Below are 27,221 nucleotides of genomic sequence, written 5' to 3' on the forward strand. Positions count from 1 at the left end.
AGACAGACTTACTCTTTTTGCTTCAGCTGTCAAAATAATTTAGAAAACTAGAAGGAAAAGGAAAATCTGAGATATTTACCCATAGTTTTACATTTTCCTTTGTCCTTTTCCCCTTTTTGATGTCCCAAGATTCATTGTTCTATCATTTCCTTTCTATTTAGAGAACTTCCTTTAGCTGTTCTTAGAGGTTAAGTCTTCTGGGCAACAAGATTTTGTAGTTTTCCATCCTCTGGGGATGTCTTGGTACCCCCCTTTCTTTCTTTCTTTTTTTTTTTTTTTAAAGATTCTTTTTAATTTATTTGACAGAGAGAGATCACAAGTTGGCAGAGAGGCAGGCAGAGAGAGAGAGGGAAGCAGGCTCCCTGCTGAGCAGAGAGCCCGACTCAGGGCTCGATCCCAGGACCCTGGGATCATGACTGGAGCCGAAGGCAGAGGCCTTAACCCACTGAGCCACCGAGCCCCCCCCCTTTATTTCTGAAGGCTCTTTGTGTGCTGGATGCAGAGATCTAGGGGGACAGTTGCCTCCTTGCTGCCCTTGAACAAAATGCCACTTCCTTGTGGCCCCCGTCGTGTCTGATGGGAAATCTGCTGTCCCTCGAACGGCTTCTCACACAGTAGCTTGTTTTCCCGGTTCTCTCTTGGCTCTAGTTTTCATATATTTGTTGACAGTGGGCCTTGGCACAGGTACCTTTGGCTTCATCCTGGTGGGGGTTTGCTGACCTCCCAGAATGTGTGGGTTTGGGTCTTGTTCCAGATTTGGGAAATCTTCAGCCATTATTTCTTTGAATACTTTCCAGCCCCGCTGTCTTTCTCCTGTCCTGGGACACTGATGACGCACACGTTAGATCTTTTGTTACGGTCCCACACGTCCTTGAGGCTCTGTTCAGTGTTTTCTGTCTGTTTTCCCTGCTGTTGAGATTGTGTGCTCTTTCTTATTCTATCCTCAAGGTCACTGATTCTTTCCTTTGTCTTTTCCATTCTGTTTTGAGCCCATCCGTTGAGTTTTTGGGATTGCATTTTTCGTTTCTCAGATCCCATTCGTTACTAGTGTGTTCATACTTGCTCATCAAACGGTTTCTGTGATAGCTGCCTTACAATCTTTGTCAAGTAATTCTGATATCTGTATCGTCTAGTGTGGGTGTCTTTGAGTGTTTCTTGTCATTCAACTTGAGATTTTCCTGATTCTTGAAAAATTATGAGGAATGATTTTTGATTGAACCCTGGGCATTTTTGGTGTTATGTTATGAGAGTCTGATTTTATTTAAATCTTCTGTTTAAGCAGACTCTTCTGACCCTGCCCAGGTGGAGAATGGGGGATGGTTTTGTCACTGCCAGGGAGGGTAGAAGTCCAGGCTCCCTTCTCCGCCTCTAGGGATGCCGTGAAGAAGGTGTGCCCCAGCACTGCTGGGCAGGATGGGGGTTCAGGCTCCCCACGGGGCCCCTGTGATGCTAGCCCTGCCTAGGAGGGGCAGGAGTGCCTCTGTCACCCTGGAAAGGAGGTACAGAAAGTCCGGACTCTGTGCTGGGTCACCTCTGACCCCGGCCCAGCAGGGAGTAGGAAGGGGGCTTCATTAACCTTGGGGTTGGGTGGAAGTCCTGGCTTCCGGCTCAGCCTTTGCCGGCAGGGTTGGGGGGTGGGCTTCGGCTCTTATAGGGCAGCTCATGTGCTGAGCTCAGTGCTGGGAGCAGGACCCCAGGGAAGGTCCAGGGCACTCGGGGCCCCCAAGGGGAGGGAAAGGGAGGGTGCGCACAAGGTTTCTCAGTCTCCCTGTCTCCCAGCAAAAGGTCTGGAGGGATATACACCAAACTGGTCAGTGATGCCCTTGTTTTAGAGGGATGATAAGGGGGCTGTCTCTGTTCTGTGGGGTTTCGTGTTATTTAGCTGTTTTACAAAGAGCATGTATTCATACGGTAACTTCTGTCAGAAATGATAACAGTCAAGTGAAGCAGCTCTGTTATAGGACCAGGAGACCCGGAATGCCTGCATCCTACCTTGCTCTGGTTGTTCCACCTTGACCTCCCAGAGGAGGTGGACTTAGAACAACAGAAGGGAAAGGCTGCCCTTGCTTGTGTGCTGGGGCCAGGCCGTCCTGTGAGCTGGGCGGAGCACATGGCCTCCACTCAAAGCTGAGCCGACCCTCTTTGCCGTTTACCCAAGGGCCTGGGATTTTTTTGGGGAGGCGAGGGGTCCCTCAGGAGCAGGCCAGCTTCAGCTGACACATGTGTTGCCCGCAGCCAGAGGAGGGGCTGAGACCTGTTGGCCCCCAGTGACCCTCCCCAGTGGCAAAGGGGCCTAACCAACCTCCCAGGACCGATGAGCCCTTTCAGGACCTTCTTCAGGGAGTGGGGTCAGAGGCTCCCCCATCTCTGGGTCTCCGGGCAGGGCGGTAGCGAGCAAGTGGAAGTCAGAGGTCACGGGCAGGATGTAGCTCTTCCTGGCCAGGAGTATTTGCAAATCAGAGTTCAGAAATGAGGACTTGTTTGTGCAGTTATTTTAAGATTATCCTTTTGAATAGTACAGAGTAACTGTTGAAAACTGGCAAATAGTTCATAGAAATGGAACACTCAAACCCCAAACTTCTGTGATTTTCCTTGTATTGAACATGTGGTTTTCTCTTTGAATCCTTTTGTTGAGGATGAGTGCACAGTAATTGGACCTAAAAATGCATCCAAATTATAGCATCTGTATCAGAATTAGCTGACGACGTAATTATGATTATATTTCAGGGTATACGATACATTTTTCCATATTAGTCCCCTATAAAAAAATGAAAAGAGCTCCTCTGTTGTTATTTTGGTGGAATAACAGTTCTTAAAATTTGGGGGAGGCAGCCTGATCTGGTACTTTGTTTGCCTGTTCTGGCATTCTGCTGTTCACACGCTGCTTTATGGGCATCTCCAGAGAGGGCACGGTTTCCCTCCCGGCCGGCAGTCTGGGGGACAGTCACAGATGATGTGCAAGGGGGAACACCATGTATTCTGTCTGGACTTCCAGAACCAGCTGCTCTTAAACATACCAGATTGCATCGGGGGCCTGGCTGGCTCAGTTGGTGGAGCGCTGTGACTCTTGGTCTCAGGGTTGTAAGTTTGAGCCCCATTGGGTGTAGAGATTACTTAAAAATAAAATCTGGGAAAAAAACAGAGAAAGGCAAGATTGCATGGCAGATGGCAAAACAGAGCCCACCCACCCGCTGGCATAGCTCAGGGGGAGTAGTTTTGTGGTCCTGTTGACGGTTATGTGGCTGCGTCCCTTACCAGTGCTGACCTGGGAAGGGCCACGTGGCACCACGGAGACGGGCGGCCTGGGTCGGGTAAGTCTGCGTTCCACCTTGACTTTGTGCTTCCCTGGCCGCGTGGACGGGGGGAGGCCAGCCTCTCTGCCTCCCGGGTCCCGCAGGCTCACGGCCGCCACCACCCTCGGTGAAGTGACGGTCTTCCTGGGTCACACATGTCCTTATCTCTCTGCCTGCCCCTGGGAGCTCCGGGTCTAGTCTCCATCTGCCTATCCAAGGAGCTACGGGCATGGGAAGCACGTCGGCCAAGGCCAGGTGCCACGCCGGCCTTTCAGGGCGTGTGGAATAGCCGGGTAACAGCTGCCTGACTTACAGTGGCCTCCCATGCTTTGTCATGCGTGGATGCAGAAGTCGTCTCATTGATCTGGTCTCCAGACAGGGACTGGTGTGCCTGTCCCTGAGCCCCCTCACACTTAAACGCTGCAGTCACTGAAAGTTCTGCTCTGTTAAATGTCACTGGACTCCCTTTCTCCCAAGAGCATCACGGAAGTCAGTACCGCGTAGAGGTCTGTTGGGAAGTAGCTTCGTAGAAACCGTTTGAGGTGGCTGGGGTGTGCTGTGTCCCTGTCGCCGTGCAGCCAGGGCCGCACGCCCGAGCTGTGTCTGTGCCGTGGGGCCTCCGAGGGGGCCCACCCGTGGCCACTGCCCGGTATGCGCTGGAAGGAGCAGGAAGGAAACTGATGGCTGATGTGGGGGCTGTGCTCTTGGCGGGGATTGTCGTTCAGACGCTGTCGGCCACCACGCCGCGCCAGTGTGTAGCCACACCCGGCTCCTGTCGGAAGCAGGTGGCCAAGAGTCTGCTCCCTGCTCCGTGCCGACCATGACTCGGGGAGCCGCTCTCCTCTCTCAGGCTCTGTTTCCTTGCCCGTGGAAGGGGTTTTTACAAACCCTGTTTCGCCTAAATCGTGGAGTCAGTGTAGGGTCAGCAGGAAGCACGTTGAAAACAACATGGCCTCGTATAAAGACAAGAAGTGTTTCTGTAATCTCTTCGTGTTTGAACGGCAAGCCTTTTGGGTTCCTTAGGAGTAAAGCATTTCTCGGAGAAAAATAAAATATCGATTGGCAGTATTCATGGGAGATTTTCATTGATGAAGCAATGTTCTGCTTTGTTAAATTTCTGTTTCCGGTGTTGTTTGGTAGGGAGGAACTCTCGTGGGTCGTTACTCCACCTGCGTGTCCGCGGAGGAGGCCTTCCTTTGGGTCCAGAGGGAGACCTGGTCCTGCGGCCTCAGTGCCTCGCAGGTTTCTGTCAGTGTCAGGCCGGCCGACTGCCTTTCTCTCTGGTCGGAGAGTTTTGCAGCAAAGAGGAGGACAAAAATGAGGTGGGGGAGAGCAGGGGAGTGGAGATCAAGAAAGACTTTTGTTTTGTTTTAAGACGGGAAAGAGAAGCCTGCAGCCAGTGGCAGAGGCCTGGGGAGAGAAGCCGAGGTTTCTGGAACACTGACACTGGGTGGGAGGGTTGGGGTTCCGCGCACGCAGGCCCCACGTATCCTTCTAGGATCCGTATCCATGTATCCACGTGGCCTTCCAGGGTGGGCTGTGGGTTCGGTCTTCCCAGGTGCAGGCACGAGGGTTCTGTTGTCTTCAGAGAATTCTAAAGCAGTAACGGCATTCACATGTTGGCCTGTTTTTTTGCTTTCTCATGTCCCTGAGCCACTGGTACTAAACAGTATCAGTGATAAAAATGTTGCCTGCCCCCACTGACCCCCCCCGCCCCCTGGCCACAGCACACACACCTTCTGTGGCGCTGCCGGTGCCGACCCTCATAGCACCAGGAGCAAGGCGGGGTGGGTGGGGAAGGATGCGGGTGGGTGGGCAGGCGTGGGGGAGGAGGCTCGTGGGGGCTGTCGTTGCGTGGCTTCGTGGGGCCTGGAAAACAAGGTCAGCAGCCCAGTGTGAGGCTGGGAGCTGGGAGTGCAGCGGTAAGAAGCATTTGTCCGCCGTCCGCGGAGAGCAGGTGGCCTAGAGCTCCTCCATGATTTCCATGTGTCTGTCCGGCCTCCAGAGAGAGCAGGTGGCCCGGAGACCTTGTGTAACTGCCTGGCAGGGTTGAGTCCCCGTGAGGCTGGTTGGAGGGGGAAGCAGGGAGTGTGGGTGTAGACCCCCAGCTGTCCAGCATGCGGGTGAGGTGGGCGAGGGCACGTGGCAGGGGGAGAGCCGGACTGAGTCAGAGCCGTGGTGTACGGCGTTCCCACTGCGTTCCCACGGCCGAGTGGGCAGGTGAGCGGCCTCTCCTAGCGCGTCCCGGCAGCCCGGGGGTATTACTACCTCTTGAAGGTCACAGCACTGCACAGCTTCCAGGGACGGGGTTGGGGATGCAGTCTGGGTTTTTCGGGCTTCAGAGCCACTGGCCCTTCCATCATCCGGTTCTCCTCTGCGCTGTTAAAAAAAGAGCTAGCTTTTAATTGGTTTTTTGATCCTGAATTTAATATTCCTCTATGTACAGACAATTATCTGAGACTCAGAAAGGAGCCTTTTCCCATTACATCTTCCTGCCTAGTATAATGGGATGAAAGTAATGGGCTATTAGTAAATATTTGTGAATGGGGGTAATGCTTTCAAATAGGAATTAAGTGGCTTAAAAAAAATCAACAGATTCCCATTCTTCTTGTTTTTAGTCCCTATGCCAGCCAGTGAAAGGTGTCTTGGCTCTTGGGAAATGCTGTTTTGATCAATTTTCCCTGGTACCTAATTTGAGAGAGCCTAGTTAGAGCACTTAATTGCTGTCAGCGAGGTTCATTCATTTGAAGGTTGGATTTTGGTTTTGTAGTTTCCTACTTTTTTTTTTCTTTTTACCTTGCCACGGCAATGCTGGAATCTGGGATGTTGGGTAGATTTGGGTCACGGGGGCGGGGAGGGCAGGGTTTGCCCATAGTAGACACTAGCCAGGAGGAGTGAGGTTTTGAGGTTCTGATGAATGAATTTTCCGGCCACTGGGGCCACCTGAAATTAGAAGTGAGCTGCCTGGCCTGGAGGTGTCCACGAGAGGGACATAGTCTGTTGGAGGCCAGCCACAGCTCAGAAGGGCAGCCTTCAGGATTTTTCTTCGGTGATTGGAAGCCATCGTTGTTTTTGTTAGGTTGAAATAACATAGTTTGCTTTTTTTTTTTCCTTACAGAAAACACAGCCATCTTCATGTGCAAATGTTGTAACCTTTTCTCACCCAGCCAGTCAGAGCTGCTGTCCCACGTTTCTGAGAAGCACACTGAAGAAGGGGTGAATGTTGATGAAATCATCATTCCCCTCAGACCTCTGAGTACCCCTGAGCCCACCAACCCGAGCAGAAGCGGAGATGGTAAGGAGCCTGGGGTTCCGGGGGAGGGGGCCAGGGCCACGGACGTGCCCGTTGGTGGCGATGGTGGTGATTTGCTCACACGTACTTTGACGCTGGGTTTCTCTTTGGTGGGCCCTGCAGCCCAGAGCGCTCCCGTTTCCCACAGTTAGTCCTCGTCCAGCTCTAGGCCCGCTCAGATAGGAGTGTGTGTGTGAGCGTGCCGCGCCAGGGCCCCTGCGGGAGCTTCTCCAGCGCCTGGCTGCAGGAGGAGGAGGGAACGCGCGAAGGAAGGAGGGAGTGCACGAGAGGAGGGGGTAGCCTCCCTCAGTGTACAGAGCAGAGCTTGTCCTCAGACGAGCTTGGCTCTCACCCAGCTCTGGGACCCGCGCGCTGCGTTCCCAGAGGCGCAGGACGTGGCTTCTCTGAGCCTCCTCGTGCTTACCTGACAAATGAAGATGAATGTGCCTGTCGTAGGTGGTTGTGCCTGTGGCACCGGATGGCGCCGGCGCGGAAGACAGTAAAGGAAGCTGTTCCAACGCGTGATGAATGTGTAAGGATACACAACCCGAGACACAGCGTTCCTGAACGAGCGTGCAAACCTTTGACCCGCACAGAATCCTCCGGGTCCGCAGGCAGCGTGCGGGGTGAGATCCGTCTTGTCCGCCGCGTCCAGACATGTCCCACTGGCGGCCCCCGGCGCGGCGGGCGGCCGGCCTGGAGACGCCGTCGAGGCGCCGTAATGAGGTCCCCGCAGACCAAGAGTATACGGAGTAGAGGGGGCGTAGCTGCACACGGCAGTTCAAAAAAGCCCCCACAAAACTGTTCTTACTTGGTGAGGGACCCCCGCCAGGCCCCTGTGCAGAAGGATGGTCTGTCCCGTGGCAGGACTCATCAGCCACACTCATGACTGAGTGCGCTTTCCTGGGCGGATTCAGACTGGCGCTTCCCAACAGGCCGCCTTATTGATCCTCTGTCTGACATCGTTAGCGAGGAGCGACTCCAGACAGACAGTGTTTGGTTAATGAGTTCCTCTGGCCGTTCCCAGGGAACACAGAGAAATACACCTGATCGAGGATTAAGTTGTTGGAGTTCGCTGAAGCTCTGCTGGTTACTGGGAGTGGCGAGAGCTAAAGCCGAGGAAACCCAGCCCCGGTGAAGCCGGCGGCGGCGAGCGAGGAGAGGCGGGCGTCATCGCGTCCCCTCACCGGCAGCCGGCTGCGCTGGGCCCGCAACGCTGAGCCCTGGCACGGGCCTTGGGGACGGATCTGTCCTCTCCCTGCTTTGGGAAAGCAGGTCCGAGGTGGGAAGTGCCACATAATTAAATCTCAACTGATGGTGCCCATTTGAGTGTCTTTGCTTTGGGAAAGAGAAAGGGGAGGGAGGTCCGTTTGGCGTTAAGAATCTACCGAGTAGCCTGATTAAAAACAGGCAGAAGAGCTGAACAGACATGTTCCCGAAGAAGGCATACAGATGACCAACAGGTGCATGGGAAGGTGCTCAGTGTCTCTAACCATCAGGGACCTGCAAGTCCAAACCGCAGGGAGCACCTGGTAGGAAGGGCTGTCCTCAGCAGGACGAGATAACCAGGGTTGGCGAGGATATAGAGAAAAGGGACCCTTATGCCCTGCTGGCGGGAATGCGAACGGGTGTGACCACTGTGGAGAACAGGATGGAGGTTCCTCAAGAAAGTAAAGATAGAATTACTACGTGACCCAGCAATCTCACTTCTGGAAATGTATCCAAAGGAAATGAAATCAACGTGGCGGAGAGAGATCTGCACCCTGTGTTCATTGCAGAATCGTTCACAATAGATAACCTAAGTGTCCGCAGATGAGTGGATGCGGAAGATCTCTCTCTCTCTCTCTCTCTCTCTCTCTCTCACACACACACACACACACACACAGAGGAATGTTTTTCAGCACTAACAAAGGAGGAAAGCCTGCCATTTGCAGTGTGGATGAATCCGGAAGACATTATCCTAAGTGCAATAAGCTAGACACAGCAAGACCAATACTGTATGATCTCACATATATGTAGAAGCTAAAACAGCTGAATTCACAGAACCAAAGAGTAGAACGGTGGTTGCCCAGGAGTCAGGCGAATGGGGAGGTGATAGTCAAGAGGTACAGACTTTGAGCTGGGTAGGTTCTGGGGATCTAACACGCAGCCTGGAGATTACAGTTCACAATACTGTAGTGTGTACTTGGAGTTGCTGACTGAGTAGATTGTGAGTGTTCTCACCAAGAGAAAAAGATGGTTCTCCTGTTGATTGTGGTGAGCATTTCACAGTGTGTATGTACATTAAGCCATCTTGTCATACACCTTAAAAAAGCATATTGTATGACCTAAATATATGTAATTTTTGTTGGTCGGTCATCCATTAGTAAAGCTGGAAAAAAAAAGAATCTGCCTAATGCCAGGTCCTCACAGTTCAGCCACGCCTCCCTCTGCCACTGAGTCTGGGGCTGAGTAAGGCCCATCCATCCAGACCTCACTGGAGGACCCCCGATGACGTCCACATTGCCCATGGCCACGGTCCTGCGGAGTGGTTAAGGTGCATTGGCTTTCCGAAGAGTGCGGCTTAACAGACAGTCGAAACCAGAGCTTTAGTCAGGAACTTTGAGTGTTGCCTCTGGGGTTGAGCTTCTATAAACTCAGAAGAACGGATAAAATCTCTTATGTAAAATTCATATGGCAGATAGAAGTCACGTGGATTGATGGGCTGACAGCGTTGAGAAAGGTGGTTACAAAGCTTTAATCCTGTTTTTATTCAGCTTTGCTTATTAGGATTTTTCTTCCAACTAACATGAAATGTGAATGAGATAAAATAATTTGAATTTTTCATTTCATTTATAAATAATGAGCAAGTGATGAGAGCGCAGATAGAGCTCCTCCTGGAATTCTGCGCATCAGTGGTTTCCGGGACGCGTATGCCGACTTCTGCCCTCGCCCTTGTTCCTGGTGGTAGCGAGAGGTACGGCTATCCGCTCAGGACACCACGCTGGGTCCCCCTCTTCCTTGGGATCCATCCTCCTCTTCGTCTCCCCGACAGCCAGCCCACCAGGCCCGTCTCCCCCTGAACCTGCCCTGCGGCCATGGTCCATCCCTAAGTGGGGATGATCATGTGTTCTCTCTCCCCTGCGTTCCAGGAATACGCTGACTTACGTGGTTGGGTTTTCATCCCTGAACCACTCTTGCGTTCTTGGGGTACCTTCCACCCAGCCATTGCATAATCCTTTTTCATGTGCTCGTGGAGCTGGTCTGCTAGAACCTTGATGAAGAGATTAGGGTTTGTATTCAGAGATCTTATGGAGGGTCATTTCTCTGATGTCTTTGGTTTTGGAATCAGGATAATAGTGGCATCACAGAACGAGCTGGGACGTGTCCCCACCTCCTCTGTTTTTTGGAGGATTTTGGAAGTGTTGGTGTTAGTTCTTCTTCTTTTTTTTTTTTTAATATTTTATTTATTTGACACAGAGAGAGAGATCACAAGTAGGCAGAGGCAGGCAGAGAGAGAGGAGGAAGCAGGCTTCCCGCGGAGCAGAGAGCCGGATGCGGGGCTCGATCCCAGGACCCTGAGATCATGACCTGAGCAGAAGGCAGAGGCTTTAACTCACTGAGCCACCCAGGCGCCCCGGTGTTAGTTCTTCTTAATGTTTGATAGAATTCACTGGTGAAGCCCTTTAGTTCTGGTCTTTGGGTGGGAAGTTTTTGGATTACCGATTCCGTTTCTTCGCATGCAACAGGTGTGTGACTATGTTCTGTTGCTTCTTGAATTCCTTTCAGTGGTATGTGTCCTCGGAAGTTTTCCATTTCATCAAAGTTCTCTGATTTGTTGGTATATAATTACTTGTTAACAGTATCCCTGAGAATTAAAAAACAAAAACAAAAACAAAAACTTTTTTGTAAGATGAGTGGTAATGTTCCATTTTCCACTCTTGATTTTAGTTGTTTGAATTTTATCTCCTTTTCCTTGGTGAGTTTAGCTAAAAGTTTGCCCGTTTTTTGATTTCTATCTTCTGTTTTTCTGTTTAGTTTTTATTTTTTGTCCTTCTGCTTGCTGTGTATTTGGTTTGCTTCTGTTTTCTCTGGTTTCTTGGGATAGAGGAGTAGGCTACCGATGGGAGCTCTTTCTGTGTCTCACATGGGCATTTACATTTACAGCCTTGTGGACCTGTTCTCACTGCATCCCACCTGTGTTTGCATGTTGTGTTTCTTCTTGATTATCTCAGCGTTATTTCCTGATTCCCCTCATGATACCCTCTTTGACCTACTCGTTATCTAGGAGCACTATTTAATGTCCGTGTATTTTTGAGATTCATAAATTTCTGTTTTTTTATTTTTTAAAGATTTATTTATTTATTTGACAAAGGCAGCGAGAGCGGGAACAGAAGGTTGGGGAGTAGGAGAGGGAGAAGCAGGCTTCCCGCTGAGCAGGGACCCCGATGTGGGGGTCGATCCCAGGACCCTGGGATCATGACCCGAGTCAAAGGCAGATGCCTAACGACTGAGCCATCCAGGCATCCCTGTTTTTTTCTTTTTAAAAATTACATCTTAATTGGCATACATGTTATATTAGCGGCAGGGTGTATAAGATAGTGATTTGATATTCTTATACGTTATGAGATGACCACCGTGATGGCCCTAGTCACCATTTGTCACTGAAGTTATTATAATATTATCGATTATCTTCCCTATGCTGTACTTTTTAAAAGATTTTAAAAATTTATTCATTAGAGAGAGAGTATGAGCAAGATCAGGAGCAGCAGCGAGGGTCAGAGGGAGAGGGAGGGGCAGACTTCTCACTTAGCAGGGAGCCCCACGTGGGGCTCGATCCCAGAACCCGGGATCACAACCCGAGCTTAAGGCAGATGCTTAACCGACTGAGCCACCCAGGTGCCCCTTCTATGCCATACTTGTCGTCCCCATGACTTAGTTATTTTATAGCTGGAAGTTTGTACCTCTTAATCCCCTTCATGTATTTCACTCACCCCCCGTCCCTCTCCCTCTGGAAACTACTTGTTTGTCCCCTGCTTCTTGGTTTTTTTAGATTCCGTATGTAAGTGAAATCTTTTGGTATTTATCATTCTCTTTCAGACTTATTTTACTTAGCATAACACTCGCTGGGTTTATCTGTGTTGTCGCAAATGGCAAGATTTCATTATTTTTTATGGCTAAGAGACATTCCAGTGTGTGTGTGTGTGTGTGTGTGTGTGTGTACACAGACATAACACAACTTTTTTTCCCATTCATCTGTCAGTAGACAGGCTGCTTCCATATCTTGGCTATTTTAAATAATGCTGCAGTGAATGAAGATGTGTGTGTATTTTTTCAAATTAGTGTTTTCATTTTCTTCAGTACCTAGCAGTAGAGTTTCTGGATTGTAGGGCGGTTCTGTTTTTAATTTTTTGAGGAGCCTCCACACTGTTGTCCAGAGCGGCTGCACCAGTTCGCGTTCTTGCCAACAGTGCAAGAGGGTTCCGTTCCTCCACATCCTCTCCAACACTTGTTATTTTATCTTTTAAATAATAGCCCTTCTGACAGGTGCGAGGTGATATCTCACTGGAGTTTTGGTTTGCATTTCCCTGATGATGAGCGGATGTTGAGCATCTTTTCATGTGTCTCTTGGCCATCCCCATGTGTTCTTTGGGAAAATGTCTGTTCAGTTCCTCTGCCCATTTCTTAATTGGGTCTTGTTTTGTTTTGTTTTGTTTTTTTTGGTCATCCATTTGTATGAGTTCTTTATTTCTAGTTTCAGCCCACATAGTTCGTATGTATTTGATTGAGCCCTCACACATTTATTGAAACTTGATATATGGACTAACATGGTTTATCTAGGAACTGTTCCCTGTGTGATTGAGAAGAATTTATAGTCTGCTCCGTAGCACATTTGCATAGGTAAGTGTCAGGTGTTGCTGGTCTGTAGTGCTGTCCGTGTCTTCCGTTTCCTTACTAAAGCCCCGATTTTATAACTGAGGAATTTGTGGCTCAGACTGGAGGTCTTACAACCACCTGCTCACGGTGACCGAGTTAGTAGGTGGGAGACTGGGATTTGGGCCCAGCTGCTCTGACGGCATTTGCCTGCTCTTGTACTGCTCTGTGTATAATCAGATTCTTACTACAAAGCTACTTTAAAAATTATTTTCCTTTATTCACTAATTTACTTTTGACTTAAATTTTTCTTGAACACATTTCTTCTCTTTTTTTGGTGTGCGCATACAGGAAGATTAGTTGCCTGTACAGTTTAATTTTTAAAAGTATTTAAGACTTTAATTAAACGCAGAGTCCTAATACGAGAACATTGCTTCAAAAATCTTTCATTAAGAACTCCAAGTCCTCCTTTTTCTCTCTGTGAGTCCGTAAAATTCGAGGCTTCCAGAAGCTTAGTTTCTCTCTAATGACTTCTATTCAGGTTTAACCTTCACAATTCATTTTAAGTTGAGAGATACTTGAAATGGTTTAATTAAACCTTTAACTGAGTAGTAATTGATTTATTATTTTGGTCTCCCTTTATAACAGGAAGGTTCCTAAATCCTTTGGTTTATTTTATAGCCTTTTAATCTTTTTTGCTCATGTAGGAAGTGGTCTGCCTAAGAACCTTTCATTTTCTCCTCTCTTCCCCATCAGATCTCTGGCTGTGGTCCACGAAAAAATTGCCTTACAGAGTGAATGTGTATGTGTGTGTGTGTGTCTGAGAATATATGTGGGTGTGTATTTGGGTGTGAGTGGTGGGTGAGCGTGCGTGCACACGTTCGTTCATCCTGATGACAGCTGGGATGGGGGACTTGCCGGGGCTGGAACTCACGGGGGTCCCGGAGAGCCTCGTTTGGGCTCTGCGAGCTGCTTCCCCTTGCAGACCTCCCAGTGGAGCTCTTCTCCTTTTATCTCTGCCTTCTCTCACACCCCGTTTCTTTATTCAGTCATCACGCACCTGTTGGGTGCTTGGGCGCTCTGCTCGGTGCTGAGAGTGCAGGGCACACGGGGTGCTCTCCCCGCTGGGCCCGCCTCCAGGCTGGGGGGTCGCAGGTAGGCAAAGAGGCAGTTGTGCAGGGCAGCAGGGAAAGCACTTCTCTGGGATCAAGGACTAGTCTGAGGGTGGAAGCTGACGTCCAAGTTTCAATCTCTGTGTTGTTGTCCCTCCTGGACTGCTCCCATGAATAGGGTCATTCTGAGTGTGCACAGGCATGGCCGTGCTCTGTTCCAGAAACCGCTGAAGCCTGAGCCCGCCAACCTCCTCAGGTGGCAGCGAGGGGGTAGTTAAAGAGCACCCATCCCGGATGCAGGCACACCAGGTCCCAGTCCCGGGGCTGTCACCCGATTGCCTCGGCTGGGGCTGACGCACACAGGGCTTTTGTGCGGGTTACAAGGAGACGCCCCACTCTGAGCCAGGAGGTCGTAGCCGGCTTGCTTTCTGGGTGAACAAGCAGAAAGCATGGTCAGGGCGGATGTAGTTGGCGCCCCAGTGATCAGCTCGGCTCGTGGAGCGTGGCCCGGGTTCGGCCCCCCCAACCCTCCGTTGGCGCCTCACGCAGGGCTCCGCCTGCACCGCACCTGTGGAGGCCCTGCTGAGACTTCGGCAGGTGGCTTCTGTCCTCTGTCAGCGGGACATAAGATGCTTGCCTTTTTTTTTTTTTTGGACAAGGTTACGTGATAAATGCATGTTAATACACGGTGCCTTAGTACGTGGTGCACGCAGGCTGCCCCCACTTCCCGTTTCCTGCATCTGTGGTCTGGTTCAGGAGTCGGATGGCACTGAGGCTTGTCGTTGGTGACGCGGTGGTCCCTTTCCTGCGCAGTGTAGAGGAGGGGTCCCGCAGTACTGCCTCTGCGCTCTGAGACGAAATGCCGTCAGTGCGAAGCTCACCGGCTGAGGCGCGCAGTGGGCTCAAACCTGGCTCTGCCACTACGTTTTCCGTGTCTCGGGGCCGCTTGGTGTGTCTTGTCAAACCTCAGCATTGCCTTCCGTGCAGTGAGCTGCTACGGTGCTTCGGCAGGGACTTGGGAGAAGCCGGGGAAGCGCGTCGCAGGGCGCCCCGTCTGCTTTCTCGCCGCTGCTGCTGGCAGGCCACGGCCGCACTGTTGCGGGGAACTCCGCGGGGGGCAGTCGTGGGCGCCTCCGGCCTCCTGGGGGCCCCGTGTTACTGGGCTGGCTGCGGTCTGTCCCGTGGAGGGGTGCTGCGTCCCCCAGAGACCTCCAAGGCGCGCTCTCCCTCGTTTCTGATAAATAACTCATTGTCTTCCCGTGGCTTCTGGGGCTCGTTGGGAGTAGATGTCAGGGAGGTGGACTGTCGGGCCCAGCCGTGTTCGAGTTGCCTCCGTTCTCGAGTTAGAGACTGGATTGAGCTGCAGAGTGAGGGCTTTCTCCCTGGCCTCCAGCGTGGTGACATGTGGATGCGCCTAATTTGGTGCTGGCCTTCTGGGTGTGGGAGAGGCGTCAGAAGGAAGAAATCAAGGGAGGAGGCCTGTTGCGAGCAAGACCATCCGTCACCTGGTCTGGCAGTGGGCGGGGCCGGACGTAACGTTGCTTCAGGGAAGTGGTCCAAGGGAGAGTTCTAATGAGTGTGGCCGTAGTAACACGCAGTTGCCATTTAGTGATCCCTTCCTTGTACTCTGCTCAGCATTTTAATGGATGGCTTTTATTCATAGGGGACTATAAAACGGAGACAGTTTTGTGTTTATTTTTCATACGAGAGGTGGCAGCTTGGGGGGGATTTAACGCGGGGCGGCCCGGCTCGCCGCTGGTGTTCTCCGCAGTGCAGCAGAGGCTCTTTCCACGGGTGCAGAGCTGACCCGGGGCCACGTGACCCAGCAGAAAGAGCCGGGCAGGCAGAGGGAACCCAGATCCTGGTTCTGGGAGCTTAGCAGCAGCTTCTGGGAAAACGTGCCAAGCCCCTTGGACCTCCAAGTGCCTTATTTCTTTTCTCATTGAGGAAATTACATTTGCTGCATCCATCTCTGAAGGTTTTTATGGGGATAAAATGAGATAAGAACTGGGAACGGGCCTTGCACACTTGAGTGATGTATAAATAAAGGGCTCACGTTATTAGATTTTTAGCAGCGTGGAGCTGTTTTTTCGTGGTACTCATGCCGTTTTTTGATTGAATTAAAAGACCTTTGGCTGATTGTTCCTGTCCTTTGCCAGTTTTGGCCTTGGATCTGTAGGGACAGTTCTCTGTGAGGAAGTTGTCCCCACACTGTGGTGTCGGGGCAGGGTGGAAAGGTGTGGTGGCTCCCATCTGTCTTCTTGCTGGAAACTCTGGATGCAGGAAGTGGCTTCTTCTCTTGCCATCAAACAATGTGTACTTACTAATTAAGTGTCCCCTTCATCTCCAGCTCTGTCTGGGATCCTTGGGCTCTGGGAATTCAGCCTCAGGATGTGTCATGGGTGGGACGAGAGGGAAACGCGCAGGCTGGAGGCCGTGTCAGTGGCGTGCACAGCACGTGCACCTCACAGTCAGCACGAGACCAGCTGGGACGACCTCTGCTGGAGGACGTGAGGGTTTGAATTGGGGCCTGGGGTCTGACTGGGGTGCGGGAGGCGGGCATAGATGGGGGAGCAGTACAGGTCCATAAAAAGACTGGGATTATCTGTGCGAATTTAGGGAGGTCTGGAACATCGCCAAGCACTTGAGAGAGAGCACAGCCGTGTATGTGCGTGCGTGTTGAGCCACGTGAGGAAGGACTGAGAACGCCAGGTCTGAGTGTTGTGAACAATGGAATGTTCTAGAGCGAGATAGATAAGAGGAGGACAGGAACAGGAGGCTGTGGTCCGGGGGCCATGTGTAGGGATCTCGGGAGTTTAGTGGGCACATGTCTTTCGGACAAATCAGAGGTCCTGGACAGACCGAGTCAAGGACTGCACACGGGAGGAAGGGGAGCAGAGGGCAAGCCCGTCCCAGGGTTTTGATTGAGAGGTTGTAAGGTTTCCCTCGCCCAGTTCCAGAGTTCTCAGCAGTTCTGTAAAATGTTTGTAGTTGACAACAGGAACTCGTTTTCTGTGCTTTTAAATTATTCCAAGTTCATCTATGAATATTTCATTTTTTGCTAACTAATTGGTCTTGAGCATTTGCATTATGGATGTAGCAAGATGTAAGATTAGTTTTGTCACCGTCGTGTTAGAGGATTTCCAGATCTCTCAGGGCTGATTTTGTGTTTCTTCCTTGACAGCCACATTGCGCACGGCCCGCCGGTTTAACGCACCGAGATCGATTGGCGCCTGCTGTGCAGGACGCCAGGTTAGGTGCTGGGGGCACAGAGAATCAGGACCTGGGCTCTGCCTGCAGGGGTTCCCTGTCTGCGAGGAATGACCCAGACTGTGGCAGAGTCTTGTACCCTGTGGCACCATGGTCACGGTCACGTGCTCTGGCTCGTCTCTGAGGAGAGAACGTCGGGTGTCCTGCCTCAGTGCGTGGGCTGGACCCTAGGTGAGGGGCACAGTTGCCCGCAAGACTGCTGACTCCAGCCACAAGTTTGGGGGTCCCTGGGGCCACCCTCTCTCTGACCAGCTAGCTGCAAATTCAGGGACCCCACGCACTCTCTCTGGTTCCTTAATTTGCTAGAATGATTCACAGAACTCAGAAAAGCACTGTACTTATGATTACCATTTTATACAAAAAGCGTAGAGGTCAAAACCAGCCAAAGGGAGAGATGCACGGGCCAAGTCTGGGATTGGGAGGGTTCTGGACATGGAGCTTTTGGTCCTCCTTCTCCCCCGTGGAGTCCTGGATGCTGTTGCTTCTTCCTGCTGTATTATGTGACGGGACTCAGGTATTCCCAGCCCGGGATGCTCACCCCAGCCTTCGGTGTCGGGCTCAATGACACACTGCCCATGTGGCTGGCCTTCAGTCCCTCCTCCCGTAGGTTCCGATGAACACCTCTGTTCTCAGGTTCTCCAGAGGTCAGAAATGCTCTGACTTGTCACAGGCCCCATCATAAATCAAATTGTTAGACTCTCGGTGGCCCCAGACCCCAGGCAAACAGGCAGTCCTATCAGGCAGGACCTTCTGGGAGCCTGGAGGTCACCCCGGTAGCTGAAGGCAGAGGCCACCGCTCTGGGTAAGGTTCCTTCTTCACCACCCAGCTGCACCCGCGGGCCTGTCTGAGGAGGAAGGCCAGTCTGCACAGCAGGGTGCAGAGGCCTTGGTGGCAGGTGGGCCCGGGGCCAGACTTCATAACCACCATGTGGCTCAGCCGACGTGACACGCGGTGGCTGTTTGGAGCCTTGTCGCTGATTCTGCTTCTCTGCCCCTCATTGCTGCTTCGGCAACTTGCACAAGCACATGCCATCGGGAAGAGTAGCAGGGAGGGAAGTTTCAGTGACTGAGAGGTCAGCGGTTTGTCCTTCCTCCGTATGTTCCTCTCCTGGCCCCATCTGCCCCGGCCTCCCATAGCTGTCGGCTGGGCCTTGTGTCTACGCAGCTGTCGTTCTCGCCCTGTAAAATCCAGTGTGGGCAGCGGGATCCGAGCGTCTCGTGCGCTTGTTTGTCTTGTCTGTTCTCCTCTGCCTTCCCTGTTAAGTACGTTCCCCTCCCCTGTTCCCCGACCCCATCTCCAGCACGCCCCTCGACAGAGCGGGGAGGAAGTCACCATCCGCTGTGCTGGCTGCCCTGGCCAAGGAGGGTTCAGGTTTGTCTCTCTTGCTCATTGTTGACCACCCTTTGGCCCTGCAGCTCTGCAGAAGCTCTGCCCCTACAAGCTCCCCCCTCCCCCCGCAACCCTTTCCCCCATTGTAGTGCACGATCTCCCTGAGTTCTGGGGACCCCGCGTCAAAGCAGGCTCCTTTGTCCAGAGCTCACGTGGTCATCATTCTGGCGTGGCCCTTTTCCCAGGATGGTGCTGGAACCCTATACCCCTTCCTCTCTTCCGCTGCTCAGATTAGGAGGACCGCCAATGCGCCCTACCTCAGCGGGTAGGCCAGTAACGGTGCTGTGTCTGCTAGATGGTGTCTCGGGGTACCTGTTAGGTCACATCGTCTGAGACCACGCCTCTCCACCTTCACACGCCCAACAGCACGGTGCTCCCTGACCCCGCTTACCCATCGCAATTCCCGCCTTCATTCTGGAGCTGAATGCCTTAAAAATGAGTGCTAATTAAGAAGAAATACAAGTTGAAAAACGATTTGAAACTTGCTCTGACGCAGCTCCGAGCATGCCGTCGAGCTCCCTAGGCCGCGAGGAAACACGAAAAATACTGCTGTTGTCTTTAGTCCTGTGGTTGGTAGACTTCAGGTTGTAATTAGTTTTTCTCTGTTTTATCAGAACAGTTTGGCTGTGGTAATTATGATGCTTTGAAATAATCTGAGTAGTTGTGGAGCTCATTAAGACCACGAGAAACTCACAGCCTCAGCGAATCCTTTGCGAGGAAGTCCTTCAGCACTTTCTGAGGGCGGGCGGAGATGGGGTCAATGGCTCACGAGGGGTCTGATCCGTGAACCGGGGGGGCTGCTGGTCACAGCTTAGAACCATCCCCGCTTTACGAGAGAAGATGTGCAGAGGTTCTCATCAAACGGTATGTCTAAATCAGGATATTAGGACGCTGATGAGATGGTAGCAGGAGGAGCGCTTAATGATACTGTTTGTAGCTGTTCATTTCCGCAGCTGCTTCAGACTTCTGTTTTCCACAAAACACGATACTGAGCACATTTGCACATTTGGAACTGGGTGTGTGCCTTGCACTGTTGCCGCGTGTGACTACCCTGTGCCCTCTTGTTTCCTCGGCAGAGTTTTCGGTCATGAAGAGGAAGAGAGGCAGGCCCAAGGGCTCCACGAAGAAGCCCAGCGCCGAGGAGGAGCTGGCCGAGAGTGCCGCGGGCCCAAGAACGGACAGCCCGCCGGCCCCCGAGAAGGGCAGCAGCCTGGCCCCTGGCAGCCTGGAGTGCACCAAGTGCTGTCGAAAGTTCTCCAACCCGCGCCAGCTGAGGAAGCACATCTGCATCATTGTCCTGAATTTGGACGAGGAGGATGGAGAAGCAGGTACGATGCCCGAGGGCTGAGCGCGGCCGTGTCCCTGGGAGCCTCGTACGTACTGATGGCTTCATGGGGTCAGTTACCCACGGAAATGGCGCGTTTCTGTAGGAGGCTCCCCTGGCTGGCACAGTTCCTCTTTGGGCTGTACGTCCTCTGTGGATTGAGAGTGTTGTGTGGGAGGTGGTGCCCACGGAGTGTGAGTCGGTGGGTTTTGGGGTTTGCATAGAGGGTGAGACATGGTATGTCCTGAGGTGCACTTACGTTCCGGGTGGGATGGCAGGGTTGTCCAGCGCAGACTGTGAGCAGGGAATAAACCCTCGGCGACGGGGAGTCGGGAGGGAACCTGCTGTCGCGGGCGGGGGTCCTGGGATTAGCGGAGGGAGGATGTCTCAGCTGATGGACGGGGCTGCGTGAGCGTGAGTGCGGACGTTAGGATGCTCAGGGCCCCCGTGAGGGACCTTGAAGAGCCAACGGAAGCCAAGGGCTAGGTTGAGGCGGGCATTCTGGAAGCAAATAGAGTGTTGGGGTTTCCCCCACCATGTTCTTGGCTGGACTTCAGCTCTGCAGCCGCTTCTCAGTGAGGCTGAAGGGAGTGCGAAGGGGTGACGTCTCGTGGGCGACCTTCTGTCCTGGAGGGGAGGGCCTGTCCTGTGGGCTCTGCTCTCATCTGGCCTTTGTGCTGCTTGTGAAGTGTTCAGACGGTCTGAAAGTTAAGGAAGTTCTTACTGTGCTTTGTGCTGGACTCAGGACGTCACGTGGGAGACCGATCTGGCTGAAACAGGGGCTTTGGGATACGCTTCTTGCATATGAATCCCAGCTGCTCTGGCCCTAACCAGATTCCTTCTGCCTCCGATGCCTCATCTGTAAAATGGGAACAAAACCCAGCACTCTCTTATATGGTTGCTTTGGGGGTTAAATAGGGCAGGACTTACAAAGTGCTCAGAATAGCACCTCTGTATGGAAAGTGCTCAGCGCTGTTAGCTGTCACTTTCTTCCCAGCAGTGTGGAAGCAGCACTGTGGTCCTCCTGCCGGATTTATGGACAAGAGTATTTAGACCCTCGGAAGGCAGGTCATTAGTCCAGGGTCCTTCAGTTAGCAAGGGGACCAAGCCTTTGAACCTCCATTCTTGAGTCCTTTACTATAAATACCTCCAGCAGTGAAGCAGGATCATTGGGTGCAAAGTCCTCGCACAGATTGGGGGAGTAATTGAGTAACTCATCACCTGATTCTTAGCAGACATCCAGGCTGGTGGCCAGGGCTCATGGCCAACATCCGCGCAGACTGTGGAAAACACGAAATGTTGTTCTTTCCTTTGAAGAACTGCTCTCAAGGTGACTCTGTGAACCCTTTCTTGGCTGCATGGGTTAATGCACATAATGGATGAGCATTCAGGCGAGAGAGGTCAGCGGGAAGGCCGCTGACCCACGGCAGAGCACGAGTCGTCGCTGTGTGAGACGTGCAGGTAGGGAGTGCCGTGGTCTCCGAGCCCGATGCCCTTTGGCAGATAAAGAGACTTTTAGAGGTGAGATGGTTGAGGGAGGAAGGACCAGGATGTCCGCCCCTGCCCCTAAGGGGCTAATTTCCTGGTGGCTTTGTCAGCACTGGCTCTGGGTTATGGAGTTGCCCCCATGCCAGGCACACCCCCTCCTCTCTTTTCCTCACACAGATAGTTAATAGTGGTCGCATTTTTTTGTTTATTAAGTTTTTTACTTTAATCCCAGTACAGTTAATAGAGATACTAGTTTCAGGCGCAAATATGGTGATTCAGCAAGTCTCTACGTCACCCGGTGCTCATCACAAGTGCCCTCTGCCGAGGACGTCCCCGTCCCCTTCCCCAGTTCCCCTCCCCCCCACCTCCCCTCCCCCATCAGTGTGTTCTCTAGAGTTAAGGGTCTGCGTCATTATTTTTTCCTCCTTCGTTTCTTAAATTCCACATATGAAAACGCATGTGGTGTTCTCTCTGACTTACTTCACTCAGCGTCGTACTCCAGCTCCATCCGTGTCATTGCAAGTGGCAAGAGTTCGCTCATTTCGATGGCGGACATTCCACTGTATGTACGACCACACCTTCTTATCCGTCCGCCTGTCGAGGGGCGGTTGGGTTGACTCCACCGTTTGGCTATTGTAAATAATGCTGCTATAAGCAAAGGGAGCGTGTATCCCTTTGCATTAGTGGTTTTGTATTTTGGGGGGCAAATACGCAGCAGTGTGATTACTGATTGTAAGGTCGTTCTCTTTTTAACTTTTTGGGGAACCTCCATGCTGTTTGCCGGGGTGGCTACACCAGCTTGCATGCCCCGTGGTGGTTGCATTTTCATCAGGGGTTCAGCTCTAGCCTTCCAAGCAGCTCCATGGGTGCCTCCCCGGGTCAGAGAATCTGACTCTCCGCTCGTTCAGTGCTGTCTTCTTGTGGATCTGCTTTGTTTTTGTGCCTTCGTGTGATTTATCCCATCAGACTCCTTCTGGGAGACTTCTGGGCTTTTTGTACAGTTACGGTTGGAAATCAGGGATCTCTTTTGCAAAACCTTCCCACTGCTGCTGCTTCCAGAGGTCAGGCCTGGATCTAACTTGGATGCAGTCTGAGACGTTCACTTAGTTAGATCTGTGGGTGTTCTGCACTGTCCTCAGGGTTTTTTCCCCCAACACAAAGTTTTTCAGTGTCTCCCCTTTAGAGTAAAGTGCACAGTCCCCTCCTGGGCATTCAAGACCCTCAACAAAAGGGTCTTTCCTTGGAGCGCTATAGCATTGTTTTCCTATGTCCTGTTGTTTGCAGTTGATGGCAGTTCAGTTATTTCTAGTCGTTTGCTGTTGTAAATATTGCTTTAATAAATGCTTCTTTTATAAATGCATGTGTGTGTGTGTGTGTGTGTGTGTATGTGTGTGGGTGCGTCTACACACCCATGTACGTGTGTATTTGTAGACTTATACTGTTATTTTTATAGGCGTAATTCCCAGTGGTGTAACCCCTGGTATATTATATATTACCAAATCCACCCCACGAAAGCTCCCACCAAGTCAGATTCCGAAGGTGTCTGACACTGCTTATTGGATATTGACATTTTTAAAATTTTTTAATGCCCGAGATGATACTGAAAATACTAAGAAGAAAGTAACAGTAATCAAGAATCTCACTGCCAAGGTATATCGACTCTTAGGCTGTGTAAAAAAGAGAAGAAAGATCCTGCTCATTTGCATGGACGCGCACGTCTTTTAGAAATGAGGTCATATACACGCTCTGTGCTCTTTTTTCACTCACTCACGTGGCCAGTAAAGTTTTCATGTCAGTATTTTTTATTTAACGAGCTGTTCCATAGCACTCTCTGGATGCTCGCCTTCTTACAGCTCATTTAAGTTCCAGCAACTTGACGAAGTCGGCACTGGTACTTCCACTTCACACAAGAGGAAACTGAGGCCCAGAGAGGTTCAGGAGCTCGCTGAGGTCACACAGCCTGTCAGCGGTGGGGCTGGGTTCGGAACCCGCCATAGTTCAGCGGCTGTGCTCTGCTTCCTGACCCCGAACAATCAGTAAGTGCAGGTTTTTGTCATGTTTAAAGGCCACCCACATTTCACCATATGCAGGGGCCATGCATTTTCCTTCATCACTTTCCAGTCGATCGACATTCACGATTGCTTTTTATTTTTCTCCCTGATGGACAAAAAAGAAAAAAACACTACTCAGGTGACTGATCTTAGGCAGGCATTTCAATTTTATTATTATATTTGCACTCATGCTATTATTATCTTAGGCAAATACCTAGGCATGTAATTGCCAGACTGATAAGGGCATATTTTACATTTTGACCTGCCTGCACGTTGCCAAGCTACCCTGCAGGCAGCGTCTGTCGGTTACTTCCCCGACGCTGCCTCCCACCCGCCTTGTTCCTCTTCATCCTGAGTCCTGTCAGTCCTCAGCCCTGCCAGGCTTCTGTGCCCGTGATTTCTTTTAATTATTTGAATTAGCGGCTCTGTGGTCACAATTAGACCTTGTGGTTATAGAGTTACCGGGAAATGATTTGTGTTTTGTGTGTAATTTGGGGTGTTTCTTGTTTATGCCCTTTACTTACTACGCCTTTGGGTCACCGTATGTGCAGGAAGTATTTTCCGTGGTTTATCATTTGTTTTCTCATTCCATTTGTAGCCTTGCTTCACTGGAGTTTTAAATACTTGTCACTCCTGTCGAACGTTCCTTTTTAGATTTCTTGCCCTTTTTATCATAGCTGAGAATGCGCGCCGATGCCCCCAAGTAATAAAACACATGCTTCTGTGTGTCCTCTGTGATCTGTAAGGTCTTGTTTATAACCCCTGTCTTTGGTCCATCTGGAAATCGTGGTTTAATGAAAGTCGTAAAGTAAGATGGTTCTATCAGTAAACATGGGGAAAGGAATTATCTTAAGAAATGCAGTTTGGGAGATAAACTATTTCAAATCCTAGGGTCCACAGAGAAAATAATAAGGGTCTGGCTCCAAGTCTAAGAAACCCTTTAAAAAGTAAAACTTCAAATTTTGAAACTAATTACAGATTCACAGGAAGTTGCAAGGATTGCATAGAGAAGTCTGGTGCCCTTAACCCTGTTTCCGCTAAGGGCTGCATCGTCCGTGGCTGTGCAGCAGGACGTCAGAATCGGACACGGACAGAGACACGTGTGTGTGCAGCTCCGGTCGCGTCACCTGGGGGACACGCGCTCCCGCTGCAGAGTCGCCCCACCCCCACCCTCGGCAACCAGAGATCCATTCTTCTACTCTGTAGTTCGGTCATTTCAAAGATTGTGTATCCTCTGAATCACCCGGTATGTGACCTTTTAAGATGGGCTCAAAAGACCCCGTTTGCAGGCTCAGTTTCATGGTTTTGCAGTCGCGGGTGATGAAGTCCGATGATACTGCTCATCCAGTCACGCATGTCACCCGGGCTGGGGTTGGGGTGCGTGCAGCCCCCCACCGCTTGCCTCCTGCCCCGTGGCCGGCCCTCCTGGGTGCCACGTCTGTGTTTTCAGACTCGTTTCCACCTCATGGAGTAGATTTTCTTCATTTCAGTGTACTTCTGTCAGTTTTTTTGTTTTTTTTTAAAGATTTTATTTATGTGTTTGAAGGAGAGAGATCACAAGTAGGCAGAGAGAGAGAGAGAGAGAGAGGAGGAAGCAGGCTCCCTGCCAAGCAGAGAGCCCGATGCGGGACTTGATCCCAGGACTCTGGGATCATGACCTGAGCCGAAGGCAGAGTCTTAACCCACTGAGCCACCCAGGCGCCCAGTTTTTTTGCTAACCGTATAAGAATTGAAGGTCCTACCCTGCGTGGTTACGACGTGGATTTTCTTCTCGGTAACGAGTGAGGCCGGCTCTCCCGGGATGGCAGACGGGATTCTCAGCTGCCTCCAGTAATGAGCCGTGGAGAAAATGGCCGCGTATGCCATTGATTCGAATGACCTGAAAAGGATTTTAATTTAACAAATACCAAATGGAAACGTAGAAACTCTGGGAGTTTTTCCCTTTCAGGCCCCCATGGAAGGCTCTAAAATAGGCAGCAATGACCTTATGCCCAGTTGCCTTATGGCCGCCTTCTCTGCAGTCCCTCCACGTTCCCAGGTTGCCAAGCACAACATTACAATTTGGAAAATTCTCGCATAATTGTTTTAATGCATGGTCTGTAAGGAGCAGTTTGGTGACATTTCAAACAATTGACCTTGACTCTGTAGCTTGTTAAAACAATTAAAAGAAAACAACATAAGCCTTTCCCTACGCTGAACCCTGGCAAGTTAATACTTTCGATATGTATTCAACATTTATTTATTTTATTCTGAATTTGAATAGTAAAAGAAGCCAAGAAAAGTGATTTTTTTGTGCTATTGTGTGGAACAGCTGGTGTTTCTGAAAAAACAGTTTGCAGCCTACAGAAATCAATATGTCAACTTTATAAAAGTGATTTCTGAACCTTCCCAAGCTTGTTATTTCTGAGGTCATCTTCTGCACGGAGAGTTGCAAAAATTGGCTCTTACTATTGTTGAATCTGTCCTAAAGAAGGCAAGGCATTTATTTAAGATCTTACCCAAGGTGCACCTGTAATTTTCACGGAGGTTTTTTTACAACAATATTTCAAGTGCCGTATACTGTGTTTGTGTTAGCCAACAGCTGGTTTGGTTAATGCTGCTATGACTGAAAACGGTTTGGGGCGAGCTGTGCTTGACGATTTGTAGGTGTGAAGGAAAGGCAGTGTCAGTCTCGGAATAGAACACCTTTCTCCGTGGAGAGCTGCGTCATGGTGATGACGGTGTGCTTTTGTCTCCTGTAAACCCCAATTTCACTGTGGCCCAGTCAGGTGGACGGAAGCCTGGAGGTCATGGGGTGCAGCGGTGCCCGTGTGTACCGGGCCTCTGGCCTGCTGGGAAGAGTGTGCCCTGGTGGTTTCCCGTCAGCCTCGAAGTGACCCCCATCATTTCTGCCCGTGCATTTCATTGGCCAGAGCTGATGTCATGGCCCCACTGACTGCAAGGGGCTAGAAGGTACAGCCCTGCCCTGTGCCCAGGGCGGGACGGGGAGGGATTGGAGCTGTCTGCGTTCACTAGTGACTGCTGCCTGGCCCCTGTCCGCTTCCTTGGACTCACCCCTCATTTGTGCTTCGTGACCCGAAGATGTCCTCCTCGGCCAGACTCTCTCCTGAGTTGGCGATCGGTAAGCGGCACGTTTTGTGTTCTGCTCATTGTCTGGCTCCTCCTAAATGCCCCCCTCCCCCCGCCATTCCAATGTGGTGACCAGCCCCACTGCCCGGATGTCTTACCTTTCACATCACGTTGGTCACTTACTATGGTCAGTTGACTTTTTCTCCACGCCGGCTCCCGTTCTTATGGGTCAGGCCTTGTCGTCTCTTCTTGTGACCATCTGGCCCTTCTCCTGTCCACGCTCTGTGTACACCAGTGATTTGCAGTCACATCCTGGTATGGATTCATTTAGTTACAAATAAGTCACGTTCTTAGAATTTAAGAATTATCTTACAGAGTCATTACTGTAGGCCTACCACTGTTCTGTGTGTCTTATAAATGTTAATGTATTTCCTCTTCATAAAAACCCCATGAGGTAGTTACCAGTTTTGTTCCCATTTCACAGACTAGGAGACCGAGACAAGCATCCTGTCCAGTGTTAAACAGTAGTTAGTGGAGGACCTGGGATGGGAGCTCAGGTATGTTGCTATAAGAACATGTTATAGACATTGTAAGACACACGTTAAAATCTAAAATTCCCGAGGATGTGATCAGAAAGGCAAAGAGGAATTCTGTTAACGTCCCACATATCTGGATGGTTTTACGCAGGCCCTGGGTGTGTGCACGCTGGCTCTCCCTACCACTGGAGCCGCCTCTCAAAAGAGCTCACTGGTCCCGTCTGTCCCCTGGAGACAGGCCCGTACACCTGCCCCTGTTCACATTCGGAGCTCCTCACCAGCCTGCTAGATCATTGGTGTATGAAGCTGACAGCTGTCCCCCGCGCCCCCACGGCCCCGGGCCCATACCCCTCCCCCACTGCCCACCTGCAACTCCAGGACAAACTTTCTAAGGCCCCAGGACTCTGTGCTCTTTCTCTCTTGTGTGTTGTCCTTTGCCTGAGGCCCGCTTCCCTCTGTCCCGTGAATAACCACACTCATCCGCAGCCCCTGAGCCCCGGGGCCCTCTCGTGTGGGGCAGATTCCCACTGCCCTGCAGCTCCT

The 27,221-nt window shown here is 51.1% G+C and overlaps 1 protein-coding gene across 4 annotated transcripts in view; it reads left to right on the plus strand.

The window, feature by feature from the left end:
- Positions 1-27,221, plus strand: part of ZFAT (zinc finger and AT-hook domain containing) — a 180,627-nt gene that overhangs the window by 22,520 nt on the left and 130,886 nt on the right. For all 4 annotated transcript variants that reach the window (XM_046026441.1, XM_046026467.1, XM_046026449.1 and 1 more), the window contains 2 exons: positions 6,412-6,588; positions 19,287-19,538. In XM_046026441.1, coding sequence (XP_045882397.1) covers positions 6,412-6,588; positions 19,287-19,538 — 429 coding nt within the window. The remainder of the gene's footprint in view (positions 1-6,411; positions 6,589-19,286; positions 19,539-27,221) is intronic.

This window comes from Meles meles, chromosome 1, assembly GCF_922984935.1.
Source record: "Meles meles chromosome 1, mMelMel3.1 paternal haplotype, whole genome shotgun sequence".
Lineage (NCBI taxonomy): Eukaryota > Metazoa > Chordata > Mammalia > Carnivora > Mustelidae > Meles > Meles meles.